Raw genomic sequence first — 15,630 nt, 5'->3', positions numbered from 1 at the left:
TTGTGATTCAGCAAGTCCGAAATTTCTTCTTTCTGAACGGATCCAGTATCTAAAAATTACTATTTTTTCAAGCTATCCCTCATAGACTGTCTATGATTATCGATCTGAAGTCTTGCTTGACTGAAAGCGTTCTCCGATGCCAATATTGAAGCTTGAATAGTTAAAATATCTTGGGTCATTCTTAAAATAATCGGAAAATATTTTTCTTTGTCCTTCCACAATTGCAAAATATAAAAGGTGTCGTCGGGATTCACTTCCTCGAGTTGCTGCGACAAATAAACTTCAAGCTCATTTAGTTTTGAAAAATCATTACTATTAGAATTAAAATAACCCCTAAACCCCGCGCAAACACGTCTTACTCCCGCAGTTCTTTTAGAAGATTGAGAATCAGAAGTAAAAAAGAGTTGGAACATTTGGTCTAGCCTGATTGACACGATCCCAAATTCCCTCCGTACGATGTGGTGATGGTACCTAGTCTCTAAGACTAGGTAAGCCTAACATTCATGCTGAAATAACTGAAATAATGTTTAGAGTCTCAAAACTCAACAACTAATGATAATAGAATCTCCACAAATCAGTATATACATAATTGCCCAAAACCTGGTGAAATACAAGTCACAAGCTCTATGAAGTGGTACTGAATATCTCTATACATCAGTGGCTAATAAGGGATAAGGAAATAAAGTAAATTAGGTAGAGGGGGATTCCGAGGCCTGCGAACGCCGGCAGGTATACCTTGAAGTCTCCGAGATTGAGCTCTTACTAGTGCCTAGTCTGGTAAGAGGTATCTGGATCTGCATAAAAAATGTGCAGAAGCGTAACATGAGTGCCCTACAATGGTACCCAGTAAGTGCCAAGCCTAACCTCAGTAGAGCGGTGACGAGGTCAGGTCAAGGCCGTACTGGACTAAATAAGAAACTGAACAAGTGTATAATAGTAAAAATAATGACAATAATAGAAATGAGACAATTAAAGAAGCATATCGAGATTTACCGAACTAAGACAAATAGTACTTCACAGAAGAAAATAAGGGATACTATGACACGAATCAAACAACAAAAGTACAAGTGAAGAAATGGAAAGTATCAACAAGAGTCACTACGAGGCACCGCCTCGTAGTCTCAAATCACAAATCAATTCACAACCTTTCCCTCGATTCTAATGCCGAGCAGCTCGAATCTAGCCAAAATAACTTCAGACCATAAATATAAACTATAGGAAGCTAATTCGAATAATAAAGTTATGATCTTTGCAAGAAATAAAAAGACAACCTGGGCCCACGTCTTGGAGCCCGACCAAAATTACAAAATCCAAACACCCATTCGATAACGAGTCCAACCATACAAGAATTACTCAAATTTGACCTCAAATCGCCTTTCAAAATTCAAAAATTTAGTCTAGGAAGTTTTTATCATTTCCCCCCAAATTTCCAACTCAAATCCCTAACTAGATGATGAAAATAGTAATAGATTCATGAAATATAGTCCAACCCGGGTTAGAATCTCTTACCGCAGCAATCTCCTTGAAGAATCCTCAAAGAATTGTCTCACACCGAGCTCTTTAGGTCCAAAATATGAAAAATGAGATGAACCCTCGTTTTTGAACTTTAAATTCTACCCAGGTATTATCCTTCTTCGCGATCGCAGGAACTGCTTAGCGATCGCAAAGTACAAAGTCTCAGGCTGCCAAATTATCACTCCACGAACGCGAAAGTCCACACGTAAATGCGACACACTGTGTCCACAAGCTACGTGATCGTGGAATACTTCACTTGATCGCGATAAATAAGAACGCATGGGCCTGCAGCCTTCTCTTCCTTCTTCGCGGACGCAATATCCTTCACACGTTGGCGATGCACTGAAGACCAACCCTCCGCGATCGCAGACCTACTCTCGCAATCGCATAGACAAATTTCCCTTAGTGCGAAATAGCTCTTCGTGATCGTGACTTTCCCCGTCGCGATCGCGTATAAGAAAACTATTAGGAACAGATTCAGTAGTCTTCAATGTTCCGAAATGCACCGAACATGGTCCGAATTACACCCGAGGCCCCCGGGACCTCAACCAAACATACCAACAAGTCCTAAAAAATCATACAAACACACTCGAAGCGTCAAATAACATCAAACAACACTAGAACCAGAAATTGTGCATCGATTCATCCCAAATCTGATTGACATCAAATTTTGTACACAATTCATAAATGACATGACGGACCTATTCCAACTTCCGGAATCAAAATCCCACCCCGATATCAATAAAGTTAACTCCCGGTCAAACTTTCCAACCTTCCAAACCTTCAACTTTCCAACTTTCGCCAATTCACGCCGAAACAATCTACGGACCTTCAAACCAACAGCCGGACACACTCCTAAGTATAAAATCACCGAGCGGAGCTATTGGAACCATCAAAACTCCATTCTGGAGTCGTCTACATAGAAGTAAAACTACGGCAAACTCTTACAACTTAACCCTCCAACTAAGGGACTATGTGTCCCATTTCACTCCAAAACTCACCCTAAACCAAAACCAAACCCCTGGCAAGTCACATAATCACAATATAACATAAAGGAAGCATTAATTAGGGGATATGGGATAAAATACTCAAAACAACCGGCCGGGTCATTACATCCTCCCCCTTTTAAAACAAATGTTCGTCCTTGAACGAGTGTAGAGATATACCTGAAGCGGTGAAAAGATGAGGATAACGGCTACACATATCATGCTCGGTATCCCAGGTCGCCTCCTCGACTAGTTGACCCCTGCACTGAACTTTCACTGAAGCAATTTTCTTCGATCTCAACTTTCGGACCTGCTTGTCCAAAATGGCCATCAGCTCCTCAACATAAGACAAATCCTTGTCCAACTAGACTGAGCTGAAATCTAACACATGAGACGGATCACCATGATACTTTCGCAGCATAGAGACAAAGAATACGGGATGAACTGCAGCTAGACTAGGTGGCAGTGCAAGCTTGTTGGACACTTCTCCAATCCTCTCAATAATCTCAAAAGTTCTGATATACCTAGGGCTCAACTTTCCCTTCTTCCCGAACCTCATAACACCATTCATGGGTGAAACCTGGAGCAAGACCTGCTCCCCAACCATGAATGCAACATCGTGAACCTTTTGGTCCGTATAACTCTTCTGTCTAGATTGGACTATTCGAAGCTGATCTTGAATTAATTTAAACTTTTCCAAAGCATCCTGAACCAAGTCTGTACCCAATAGCCTAGCCTCACCCGGCTCAAACCAACCCAATGGAGACCGACACCACCTCCCATACAAAGCCTCATACGGAGCCATCTGAATGCTCGACTGGTAGCAATTGTTGTAGGAAAACTCCACAAGCAGCAGGAACTGATCCCAAGAACCCCCAAACTCCATCACACACGCACGAAGCATATCCTCCAATATCTGAATAGTGCGCTCGGACTATCCTTCTGGCTGAGGGTGAAACGTTGTAGTTAACTCAACCTTGCATACCTAACTCACACTGTACGACCCTTCAGAACCGCGATGTAAACTACGTACCTCGGTCAGAGATGATGGATACCGTCACGCCATGAAGTCTGACGATCTCGCGAATACAGACATGATCCAACTGCTCTGAAGAATAAGTAGTCACCACTGGAATTAAATGAGCTGACTTGGTCAACCTATCCACAATCACCCAAATTGCATCAAACTTTCTCTGAGTTCGTGAGAGCCCAACAACGAAATCCATAGTAACCCGCTCCCATTTCTACTCTAGAATCTCTAGCCTCTGAAGCAATCTACCTGGCCGCTGGTGCTCATACTTCACCTACTGACAATTTACTCACCGAGCTACATACTCCACTATGTCCTTCTTGTTTCTCCTCCACCAATAGTGCTGCCTCAAGTCCTGATACATATTGGCAGCACCCAGATGAATGGAGTACCGCAAACTGTAAGCCTCCTAAAGGATTAACTCACGCAAACCATCTACATTGGGCAGGCATAGCCTACCCTGCATCCGTAACACAGTGTCACCCCCAATAGTGACCTCATTGGCATCGCCGTGGTGAACCGTGTCCTTGAGGACAAACAAAAGGGGGTCGTCATACTGACACCCTCTGATGTGATCGTAAAGAGAAGAACAAGAAACCACATAAGCCAAAACTCGACTCGGCTCCAAAACATCCAATCTAACAAACTGGTTGGCCAAGGCCTGAATATCCATTGCTAATGGCCTCTCTGCTACCCGTAAATATGCTAAATTGCCCAAGCTCTTTGACTTTAGACTCAAGGAATAAGCCACCACATTGGCCTTCACGGGATAATATAGAATGGTGATTCCATAGTCCTTAAGCAACTCTAGCCATCTCCGCTGCCGCAAGTTAAGATCCTTCTGTTTGAATAAATACTGCAGACTCTGGTGGTCGGTATGGACCTCATAAGGGACACCATACAAATAGTTCTGCCAAATCTTCAAGGCATGAACTATAGCTGCTAACTCAAGGTCATGGACAAGATAGTTCTTTCATGCACCTTTAGCTACCTAGACGCATAGGAAATTACCCTTTCGTCCTGCATCAACATTGCATCGAGTCCAACACCCGACGCATCACAGTATACACTGTAAGACCCGGAACCCGTATGCAATACCAACACTGGGGCTATAGTCAGAGCTATCTTGAGCTTCTGAAATCTCTCCTCACACGCCTCGGTCCACCTGAACAGAGCACCCTTCTAGGTCAATCTGATCATAGGTACAACATTAGATTAGAAACCCTCTATGAATCGGCGATAATACCCTACCAAACCAAGAAAACTCCAAATCTCGGTAGCTAAAGACGGTCCGGGCCAACTCTGCACTGCTTCAATCGTCTTTGAATCTACCTTAATCCCCTCACTCGACACGACCTGACCCAAAAATGCCACCGAATCAAGCCAGAATTCACACTTTGAAAATTTTGCATACAACTTTTCTCTCAAGGTCCGAAGCATGGTCCCCAGGTGCTGCTTCCTCTTGGCTCCAGGAGTACACCAAGATGTCATCAATAAACACAATGTCGAATGAGTCAAGATAGGGATGGAATACACTGTTCATCAAGTGCATGAATGCTACTGGGGCATTTAGTCAGCCCAAATGACATCACGAGGAACCCGTATTGACGATACTGAGCCTTGAAGGCAGTCTTCAGAATATCGGGCTCCCGAATCTTCAACCGATGATAAAATCAAGTTAATCTTTGAGAACACTCTAGAACCCTGCAGCTGATCACATAGGCAATCAATGCGTGACAATGGATACCTCTTCTTCACTGTAACCTTGTTCAACTGGCGATAATCAATACACATGCGCATAGAAATGTCCTTCTTCTTTACAAACACGACTAGAGCACCCCAAGGTGATACACTGGGCCGGATGAAACCCTTATCAAGCAACTCTTTCAACTACTCCGTTGACTCTTTCAACTCTGTTGGGGCCATACGATATGGTGAAATAAAAATGAGCTGAGTGTCCGACAATAAATCAATACCAAAATTGATATCTTTGTCGGGCGACATGCCTGGAAGATCCACCGAAAATATGTCTGGATAGTCCCTCACTATGAGAACTAACTTAACAGTAGGAGTATCAACACTGACATCTCTCACATATGCTAGATACGCATTACACCCCTTTCTAACCATCCAATGTGCCTTAAGGAAAAACACTACCCTGCTAGGAACATAACCCAAAGTACCCCTCCACTCCAACCGTGGAAAACCTGGAATAGCCAATGTCACCGTCTTGACGTGACAATCAAGGATAACATGATAGGGCGACAACTTGTCCATGCCCAAAATAACATAGAAATCTATCATATTAAGAAATAATAGATCATCTCTGGTCTTAAAACCACCAAGAACAACTAAGCACGACCGATGTACACGGTCAACAACAATGGAATCTCCCACATGCATGAACACATAGACAGGAGAACTCAAAGAATCAATGGATATACCCAAATACGGAGCAAAATAAGACGATACATAGGAATAAGTGGAGCTTGGATCAAATAAGACTGATGCATCTCTATGACAAATCGAAACAATACATGAGATAACTGAGTCGGATGCAACTACCTCCGTCCTAGTAGGAAGAGCACAATATCTGGCCTGGCCTCCTCCTCTTGGGCGACCTCTACCTGCCCGACCTCCATTTCTAGCTCGCTGTGCATGTGGAGTGGCAACTGGTGCGGTAACCAAGGCCTGAGAAGTCTGAGGGCCCTGTTGAAGACGTGGGGACTGAGTAGTTTGTGGAGGTGCACTATTCCTGAGTCTGAAGCAGTCTCTCACCATATGACGAGTGTCAACGCACTCAAAATAAGCTCTCGGAGGACATGGATGCTGAGGCTAACTCGGGCCTAGTCGGCTGGACAGACCGCTGAAAGCACCCCGTGCATGAGGTGCACTAGATAGTGGCGGTGCATAATGGGCAACCTGAGGCTTGGGAATAGCCAGAATACCACTGAAAGCTGGAAGTGCTTAATGAACAGGGAGCCTCACATAGCCCCTATCATGACGGGCTGCAACTCGGACATGGGCACCACTGTATGTGCTAGGATCTCGAGGCCTCTTGGCCTCTCTCTCCTCTCTCTCCCGAGCCCACATACCCTCAAATTTCCTAGTGATCTCCACTACCTACTGGTATGGTATGTCCATATCCAACACTCGGGCCATGCTGAATCTGATACCAGGGTTGAGCCCCCCGATAAACCGACAAACTCGCTCTTTGACAGTGGAGACTAAGGCTGGTGCATGCCTGGACAAATCACTGAAACAGACTGCATACTCCGATACGATCATAGCACCCTGGCGCAACTGCTCAAACTCTGCGCGCCATGCGTCCTTATGACTCTAGGGAACAAACTCGATCATGAACATCTCTGAGAATTGAGCCCAAGTGAGTGAAGCTGCCTCGGATGGGCTACCCAACTCATATGCTCGCCACCACTGATAAGCCGCTCCCTTAAGTTGGAATGTAGTGAAAGCAACCCAACTCGACTCTACAATACCTATAGTACGGAGGATACGTGGCACTCCTCAAGAAATCCCTAGGCATCCTTTGAAGCCAAACCACTGAAAGTAGGAGGGTGGTACTTCTTTTACCTCTCGAGCCTAAGTTGCTCCCTCTCAAAAGCTGCTGCCCTAAGCTCGGGCTGAACTGGGACAACCGGCTATACAGGTATGACCTCTGGGACCTGGTCAACCTGGGCCCGCTACTCTGGGTACGATCTGCAGGAGCTTGTGCTCTTCCCCCGGCCTGAGATATGGCAGGAGCTTGTGGAATCAACCCTGCCTGAGCTAAAGTGCCAAACATGCTCAAAAATTGGGGGAGAGTCTCCTAAAGTGTAGGGGTAGTAACAGGTGTCTCAGGTGCTTGCTCTCCAACTATAGCTATTGGTGGCTCCTTTATTGAAGCTTGTGTAGGTGCTATGGCTGTGCCACGTGGACGTCCTCGACCTCTAACCCGGCCCTGACCTCTCACGGTTGTAGCAGGGGGTGCGGGTGTTTGATCATCTGATCCATTTTGTGCGTGTCCTCACCATCCGTGAGAGAATAGAAAGACAGAGATTTAGAATTCCGAAGTCAACAAATCCGCACGATAAGGAATCAAAGAAGTGAAACTTTTTCCTAATAGTTCCATAGCCCCCCAATGATAAGTGCAGAAGTTTCCGTACTGATCCACGAGACTCTTACTAAACTTGCTTGTGACTCATAACACCTATGAACCTAGAGCTCTAATACCAACTTGTCACGACCCCAAATTCCCTCCGTATGATGTCGTGCTGGCACCTAGTCTCTAAGACTAGGTAAGCCTAACATTCATGTAGAAATAACTAAAATAATGTTTAGAGTCTCAAAACTAACCAACTAATGATAATAAAATCTCCATAACTTAGTATATACATAATTTCCCAAAACCCGGCGAAATACAAGTCACAAGCTCTATGAAGTGGTACTGAATATCTCTATACATCAGTGGCTAATAAGGGATAAGGAAATAAAATAAACTAGGTAGAGGGGGACTCTGAGGCCTGCGGACGCCGTAAGGTATACCTTTAAGTCTCTGAAACTAAGCTCTCACTAGTGCCTGGTCTAGTAAGAGGTACCAGGATCTGCACAAAAAGATGTGCAAAAGCATAGCATGAGTACACCACAACGGTACCAAGTAAGTGCCAAGCCTAACCTCGGTAGAGTAGTGACGTGGTCAGATCAAGGCCCTACTAGACTAAATAAGAAACTGAACAAGTGTATAACAGTAAAAATAATGAGAGCAATAGAAATGAGATAATTAAAGAAGCATACCGAGAATAGCTACACCGAACTAAGGCAAATAATACTTCACAGAAGAAAACAAGGGATACTATGACACGGAAAAAACAACAAAAGCACAAGTGAAGAAATAGAAAGTATCAACAAGAGTCACTACTGAGGTACCTCCTTGTAGTCTCAAATCACAAATCAATTCACAGTCTTTCCTTAGTTCACTGCAGGAGCCTTGCATTTAGTTTTATAAATCAATTTCCCGAAATAGCATCCCGCATTTTAGTCCACTTTATCACACCGCATGGCTTCTAATAGTTCCCCTACTAGCCACATGTATCAAGCCCACCTTATCTCAGCGTATGCGTTTCAACCCCAAAACTTTATACCACCGCATGCGTATAAATATCACAACATATCACAAATCGCACCTCAAGTGCCCAATAGCACAACTTGCCAAAGAATCCTACAAAAATAGTATTTTCACAATAAAGAGCCCATGGCTCAACCACAATGTACACAAGAGTCTCAACAATAATAACCAGTGGTGAACAACTCAACAAAAATAGTATTTCACAACTCAACACTTTGCCTCAACGCAAATGACGACCTTTATAACTTAATACCAATTTCAACATCAAGATATTCCAGGAATAACAACTTTAAGTAAAGAGTTCAACGATTAAATAATGAATATGAAATAAAGGAAACAAGAAGTTCAACTAAACATGTAGGGCAATTATCATGTAAGAGATAAGACAAGTAGAACATGAGAAAAGAGACTAATAATGATGAATATAATATATTAAGATTAATCAATTAAGGCATGAAAGGAATATACATAGCTAAAACCGGTAAATTCCATCTTTAGCCCATGTACGCACTCGTCACCTTGCGTACACGACTTCCACACATCATAATTATCATAAAAAAAACCAAATCCTAAGGGGTAATTCCTCCAAACACGGTTAGTGTCACGCCCCAAACCTGGGGGTGAGACCGGCACCCGGTGCCTCACCTATCCTTGCGTACCAACTTGCGACTAAGGGACTCTGAACATATAATGTAATACTTTGGACATGGGGCCACATTGCAAGACAATTTATGAAGCAAAATATAAAACAAAACGGAAACTAAGGCTGACTAAACGTCAATATAAAGCTGGGCCGAGAAGGCCGTCATAAATACTACAACTGACAAACCAACAAAATATACATACAAGGCCTACAAGCCCAACGTACTGCACTAACTGACATGGTATGTCTACAAGCCTCTACTGATGTATGTACTGTGATGAGAACAGGGCCGCGACCTACCCATAACCTATATACATATATACACAAGATGTACACAAAACTCTAGACTCAGAAACTTCGAAGGACATGGAGCTTACCGATAAAGCTGAACTCGGGCAATACCTACTGAGGAGGTCTACCCGTCTATCTATCTGAACCTGCACGCATGAAATTCAGAGTCCCCAAAAAAAGGGACGTCAGTACGAAATAATGTACAGAGTATGTAAGGCGATAAAATAACTGAAAGCTAAAACTGAACTGATAATATAATAACTGAAAGTAACTGGGAGTCAAAGATGATCTGGAGATATACTTACCTGCTGATACTGACTCAACTCTCTCAATATAGTAAGTAAAATAAATGTCCGGCCCTATAAGACTTAGAACGTGTAACTGCTCCGCTGTAGTAGGCTCGCTCATAAGCGCTCGACCATAATAGGCTTTGTATCTCGGCCATGCTGGGCTCGCTCATATGCGCTCGACCATAGTAGGCTCGGTATATAACTTACCATCTGATCAGAGGTTGCCCAATAAGGGCCTGCCCATCGATTATAGCTCGATGGTGGTGAAAATACTGTAATACTGTATATATATAGACCATCTACTCTCTTGACTGGAAGTAGACAATATTTAACTGAATATAAGTCTAGATAAGGGAAAATACTATAATTTATGAGACTAGGATAATGTACATAAGTTCAGGAATACGAACTTCTATTTATGACTAGTTATCAAACTCATGTAGTTACGAGATCATACCAAAATGAAGGAAGGGCTTAAACTTGACATACCTGGAGTAGGGAAAAATCTGTATGATATTCTTGAGAAGGATTGCACCGTACTCCCTTAAAATTGTAAAATCCCGTTGTTATTACGCAGTATAATTTTGTATGTATTACTTTGCTAATCCAAGAACTCCCATTGATATTATAATATGGAGTCTCGTATGAATTTCCAAATCCCCTCCAAATGAATTTTGATATCAATTGAAGATAAAGTGTAGGGATGAGTAATATAAACTCCCCATTCTACCTGTTTTCAAGGGATGGCTAAGAGTATTATCCATGTGTCCTCCTAATTTTATTGCCTAAAGTCAAGAGTCACTATTAAATTTTTCTCCACTTGCTGCCACATGGGGAGGGGGGGGGGGGGATTTGTCCCCACCTACTAATTATCCACAAATACTTAATTACACGGTTAATTTCCCATTAAACCAATAATTAATCAATTACCCACATAATTAAGAATTATCTCAAATTACTTAAAATACTACTCACTTTTAACACACTTTATGTATCCTATTATCTTCATTATGGGATACCTTGTATGGCACTAGTCCATAAATACCGGGTATTGTAGCTCGGACCGTATTTTATCCCACATCGACAACCTTCAACGAAACTCATTTTCTTTAATTTGTTTACCCTTTATCTTTTACGGCACTTCCTTATCACTTGTTATAAATAGAATAAACGCTTATAATCTCAAGATAATCTCATCCCCTAGTCTACGTAACTGAAGACGAAACTTTGACGTGCGAAAATACGAGATGTAACATCCTTCCCCCCTTAGATTCATTCTTCCTCGAATGTTTACTCTTAGAGACTTTGGGAAAATTTTGCCAGAGTCTCCTTCGTACACTAGACTAAACCAACCTGTATGCAGCAAGAAAACATACTATACATGCCACACATGGCCAATGTCTGTAAATAGCAACACTTGGCCTCACACAGATGTCCATTATAAATTCTGAAAGTCAAATATAAGAGCTTACCTGATGACCTACTGGCCTGAACAGAACTGTGCTGAGGTATCCCACCTCGAGCTCTTCTGTTTGAAATAGGTGGGGGTATTTAGACTTCATTTCTTCCTCCGCTTCCCACGCCATCTCTTCCACATTCTTGCTTCTCCATAAAACCTTCACGGAGGCTACCTCCTTATTTCGTAGCTCACGGATTTGTCGGTCTAGGATGGTAACTAGAATTTCCTTGTATGACAAGTCCTCCATAATCTGTACATCATTTGTGGACACCACTCGGGTAGGATCGCCAATTCACTTCTGTAACATAGATATGTGAAAAACCAGATAGACAGACTCCAATTTAGAGGGCAATTCTAACTCATAAGCTACTTGGACCACTCTCTAAATGATCCTATAAGGCCCAATATACCGTGGGCTAAGCTTGTCTTTCTTGCCAAAGCTCATCAGGCCCTTCATACGTGACACCTTTAAGAATACCCAGTCATTAACACCAAACTCTAAGTCTCGTCGCCGCACATCAGAATATGAATTCTCACGACTCTTGGCTATCAATAGTCACTCCCGAATAAGCTTTACTTTCTCTAGGGCCTGCTGAACCAGGTTTGGCCCATTTAACCCAGATTCTCAAACATCAAACCACCCTATAGGAGATCTGCACTTACACCCATACAAAGCCTCGTACGGAGCCATCTGGATACTGGAGTAGTAACTGTTATTATATGCAAACTTGATAAGAGGTAAATGTTCATACCAACTTTTTCTAAAATCCTACACACATGCTCGTAACATATCCTCGAGCATTTGAATTGTGCGCTCGGTTTGTCCATCAGTCTGTGGATGAAAAGTTGTGCTGAGATTCACCTGAGTCCCTAGACCTATCTGAAATGACCTCCAAAAATGTGCTGTAAACTGGGCCCTATGGTCAGATATAATAGATACTAGTACTCCGTGTAGCCACACTATCTCCTTAATATATAACTTTGCATAATCTTCTGTTGTATATGTAGACCTGGCCGGTAGGAAATGAGCTGATTTCATGATCCTATCGACTATCACCCATATGGAATCGAACTTACGATCAGAACGAGGTAAACCCGTGATAAAGTCCATGTTTATCGCCTCCCATTTCCATGCCGGGATCTCTATAGTCTGCATTAGCCCTTCGGGCTTTTGGTGCTCTATCTTCACCTGCTAGCAACTAGGACACTGAACAACAAACTCAGCAATGTGCTTCTTCATATCGTTCCACCAGTACACATCCTTAATGTCATGATACATCTTCGTCGACCCAGGATGAATGGAGTACCACGAATAATGTGCCTCTGACGTAATCTTGTCTCGTAACCCTGCTATATCTGGAACACAAACGACCCCTGTATCTGAGAACCACATCTCCTTTGAGCTCTAACAATGGCTTCTTTTGCTGCGAAACTCGCTCTCTCAACTCGACCAACTCTGGGTCCTCGTACAGTCTCTCCTTTACTTTAGCTATGAGAGATGATTTTGCAGCATTTTGGAGTACAACTCCACCATCGCCAGAGTCTACTAACTGAACCCCCAAACAAGCCAATTGATTAATCTCTCTAGTTAATTGTCTTTTCTCGGCCTCTACATGTGCTAAGCTACCCATAGATCAGCAACTTAAGGCATCTACTACAACATTAGCTTTCCCTGGATGGTAGAGAATGTTAACATCTTAATCTTTCAATAACTCAAGCCATCGCCGCTGTCGCAAATTCAACTTTTTTTGCTTGAAGATATATTGCAGGATTTTATGATCTGTGAATACATCAACATGAACACCATATAAATAATGCTGCCATATCTTAAGTGCATGGACAACCGCAGCTAACTCGAGGTCGTGGTTCGGATAATTCCGCTCGTGCTTCCTTAACTGCCTTGAAACATATGCAATTACCTTCCCATGTTGCATCAGGACACATCCTAACTCGACACATGAGGCGTCATAATACATGGCATAACTATTTGGACCCTCTGGAAGTGCTAGAACTAGCGCTGAGGTCAACCTATTCTTAAGCTCTTGGAAACTCTGCTTGCAAGCCTCCATTCGCTGAACCTTAGTTTCTTTCTATGTCAACTTCGTCAATGGTGCCGAAAGGGAAAAATAACCCTCTACGAACCTCCAGTAGTATCCTGCTAAGCCTAGAAAGCTACGAACCTCTGTCGGAGTGGTAGCTCTAGGCCAGGATTTCACAGCCTCAATCTTCTGAGTGTCTACCTTTATACCTCCATCGGATACAATATGCCTCAAGAATGCTACAGACTTCAACCAGAACTCACATTTAGAAAACTTAGCATATAACTTACTATCACGAAGGGTTTGGAGTACTGCTCGCAGGTGGTCCGCATCCTCATTCTCTAAACGTGAATAAAACCGAATACCATCAATAAATACTATCACGAACAAATCTAAAAATGGCCAGAAGTAGGCTATTCATCAAGTCCATTAATACGGCAAGTGCATTCGTCAACCTGAAGGACATGACAAGGAACTCGGAGTGGCCATATCGGGTCCTGAAGGTTGTCTTTAGAATATCTTTCTCCCGAACTCTGACCTGGTGGTATCCCGACCTCAAATCTATCTTTGATAAGCATCTATCCCCCTGAAACTGAAAAAACAAGTCATCTATCCTTGGAAGTGGATACTTATTCTTAATAGTTACCTTGTTCAGCTGCCTATAATCGATACACATCCTCAGTGAGCCGTCTTTCTTCCGTACAAACAGTACTGGTGCACCCCAAGGTGAGGTACTGGGCCTGATGAAACCTTTCTCCATCAAATCTTTTAACTGTTCCTTCAACTCCTTCAATTTGGCGGGTGCCATTCTATATGGAGGGATGGATATTGGTTGAGTTCCCGGAATCAAATCCATGCCAAATTCAATCTCTCGCTCTGGAGGAATACATGGAAGTTCATCTGGAAATACATCTGCTTACTCTTTGACTACTAGAATAGACAAAAGTGTAGGTATCTCAACATCTGCATCTTTAACTCGCACAATATGATAAATGCATCCCTTTGCGATCATTTTCCTCGCCTTCAAATAGGAAATAAACCTACCTCTGGGTGTCTTCGCTCGACAATCAACTATGGCATAGCAAGCTGCCAACCAGTCCATGCCTATGATAGCATCAAAATCCAACATCTCTAGCTCAACTAGGACAGCTGAGGTCTGACGACTACAAACTATCACCGTACAACCTCTTAAACCCGCCTAGCAATAATCAATTCTCCAACCGGTGTAGATACCACAAAAGGATCATTTAGTATGTCAGGCACTATACTAAAGTTCCTAGAGACAAATAGGGTAATGCACGATAAAGTAGATCCTGGGTCTATCAAGGCATAAGCATCATGAGAGCAAATGGTCAATATACCTGTCACAACGTCTGGTGAAGACTCCTAGTCCTGTTAACCCGCTAAAGCATAGCTACAATTCTGGTTACCACCTGAACTGGAACCTCTACCTCTGCCTCGACCTCTACCAGCCGAATACTGAGACTCGTTCCCTGAAGGATGCACGGACATAGATGATCCTGTTGCTGAATTTGCCGGTTGTGCCATACCCCCAAAATCTCTATTTGGGCAATCTCGTATCATATGCCCCGGACGTCCACATATAGAGCAAGCATCATAATCGGCTCGGCATTGGCGCAAGTGTCCTCTACCAGAGATGTCACACCGCGGCGAAAAATGACGATGTCTGCCCTGAACCTCGCTGTTGCTGCAAACCCGACGCCCATGAGCTCTCACCTGGTCCTGAGTGAGTATAGCCGTCATACCTGTAACCATGTACTTGAGGTGGCGGAGGCCTAGGTGGCCGTTCGAAGTATTGGGGCCAATAACTACGCTGAGACTACTCCTGGCAAATCTCATCCTCTTACACTGTCCTGACTCAGTCCTCTCTGTACCTTGCTGCCGACGCCTAACCCTTTCTATATTCTGGGCGTATGCCTGATTCCGGGAGAAATCTATACTATCCTGTAGTGCAGCGGTGGCACATGCCTCGGTCAACTCTAGGTCCAATCCTGCTATAAACCTATGAATCCTGTCCCGCATAGTAGCAACTATGGATGGTGCATATCTGGCCAATGAGTCAAAACGGAGACTATACTCTCAAACACTCATATTGCCCTACTTGAGGGCTAGAAACTGATCAACTCGAGCCTGTCGGATCTCCCACGATAAGTACTAGTCAAAGAAGGCATTCGAAAAATTCTCCGAAATAGTTGGAGGTGCATCACGTCCCCTGGACCTCTCCCATCCCTCAT

The 15,630-nt window shown here is 43.2% G+C and overlaps 1 protein-coding gene across 1 annotated transcript; it reads right to left on the bottom strand.

Annotated features, from left to right (window-relative positions):
* Positions 12,106–14,504, bottom strand: LOC109232470. Its single transcript, XM_019398242.1, has 6 exons — positions 14,420–14,504; positions 14,079–14,251; positions 13,812–13,961; positions 13,479–13,621; positions 12,644–12,959; positions 12,106–12,525 (listed from the first exon to the last, which is right to left on the bottom strand). Exons 1-6 carry the CDS (start codon positions 14,502–14,504, stop codon positions 12,106–12,108), a joined length of 1,287 nt encoding a protein of 428 aa, XP_019253787.1.

The sequence above is a fragment of the Nicotiana attenuata genome, chromosome 9 (assembly GCF_001879085.1).
Source record: "Nicotiana attenuata strain UT chromosome 9, NIATTr2, whole genome shotgun sequence".
Lineage (NCBI taxonomy): Eukaryota > Viridiplantae > Streptophyta > Magnoliopsida > Solanales > Solanaceae > Nicotiana > Nicotiana attenuata.
Note: the sequence above shows the minus strand (reverse complement) of the source record. Positions and strands in the feature narration are given on the sequence as shown.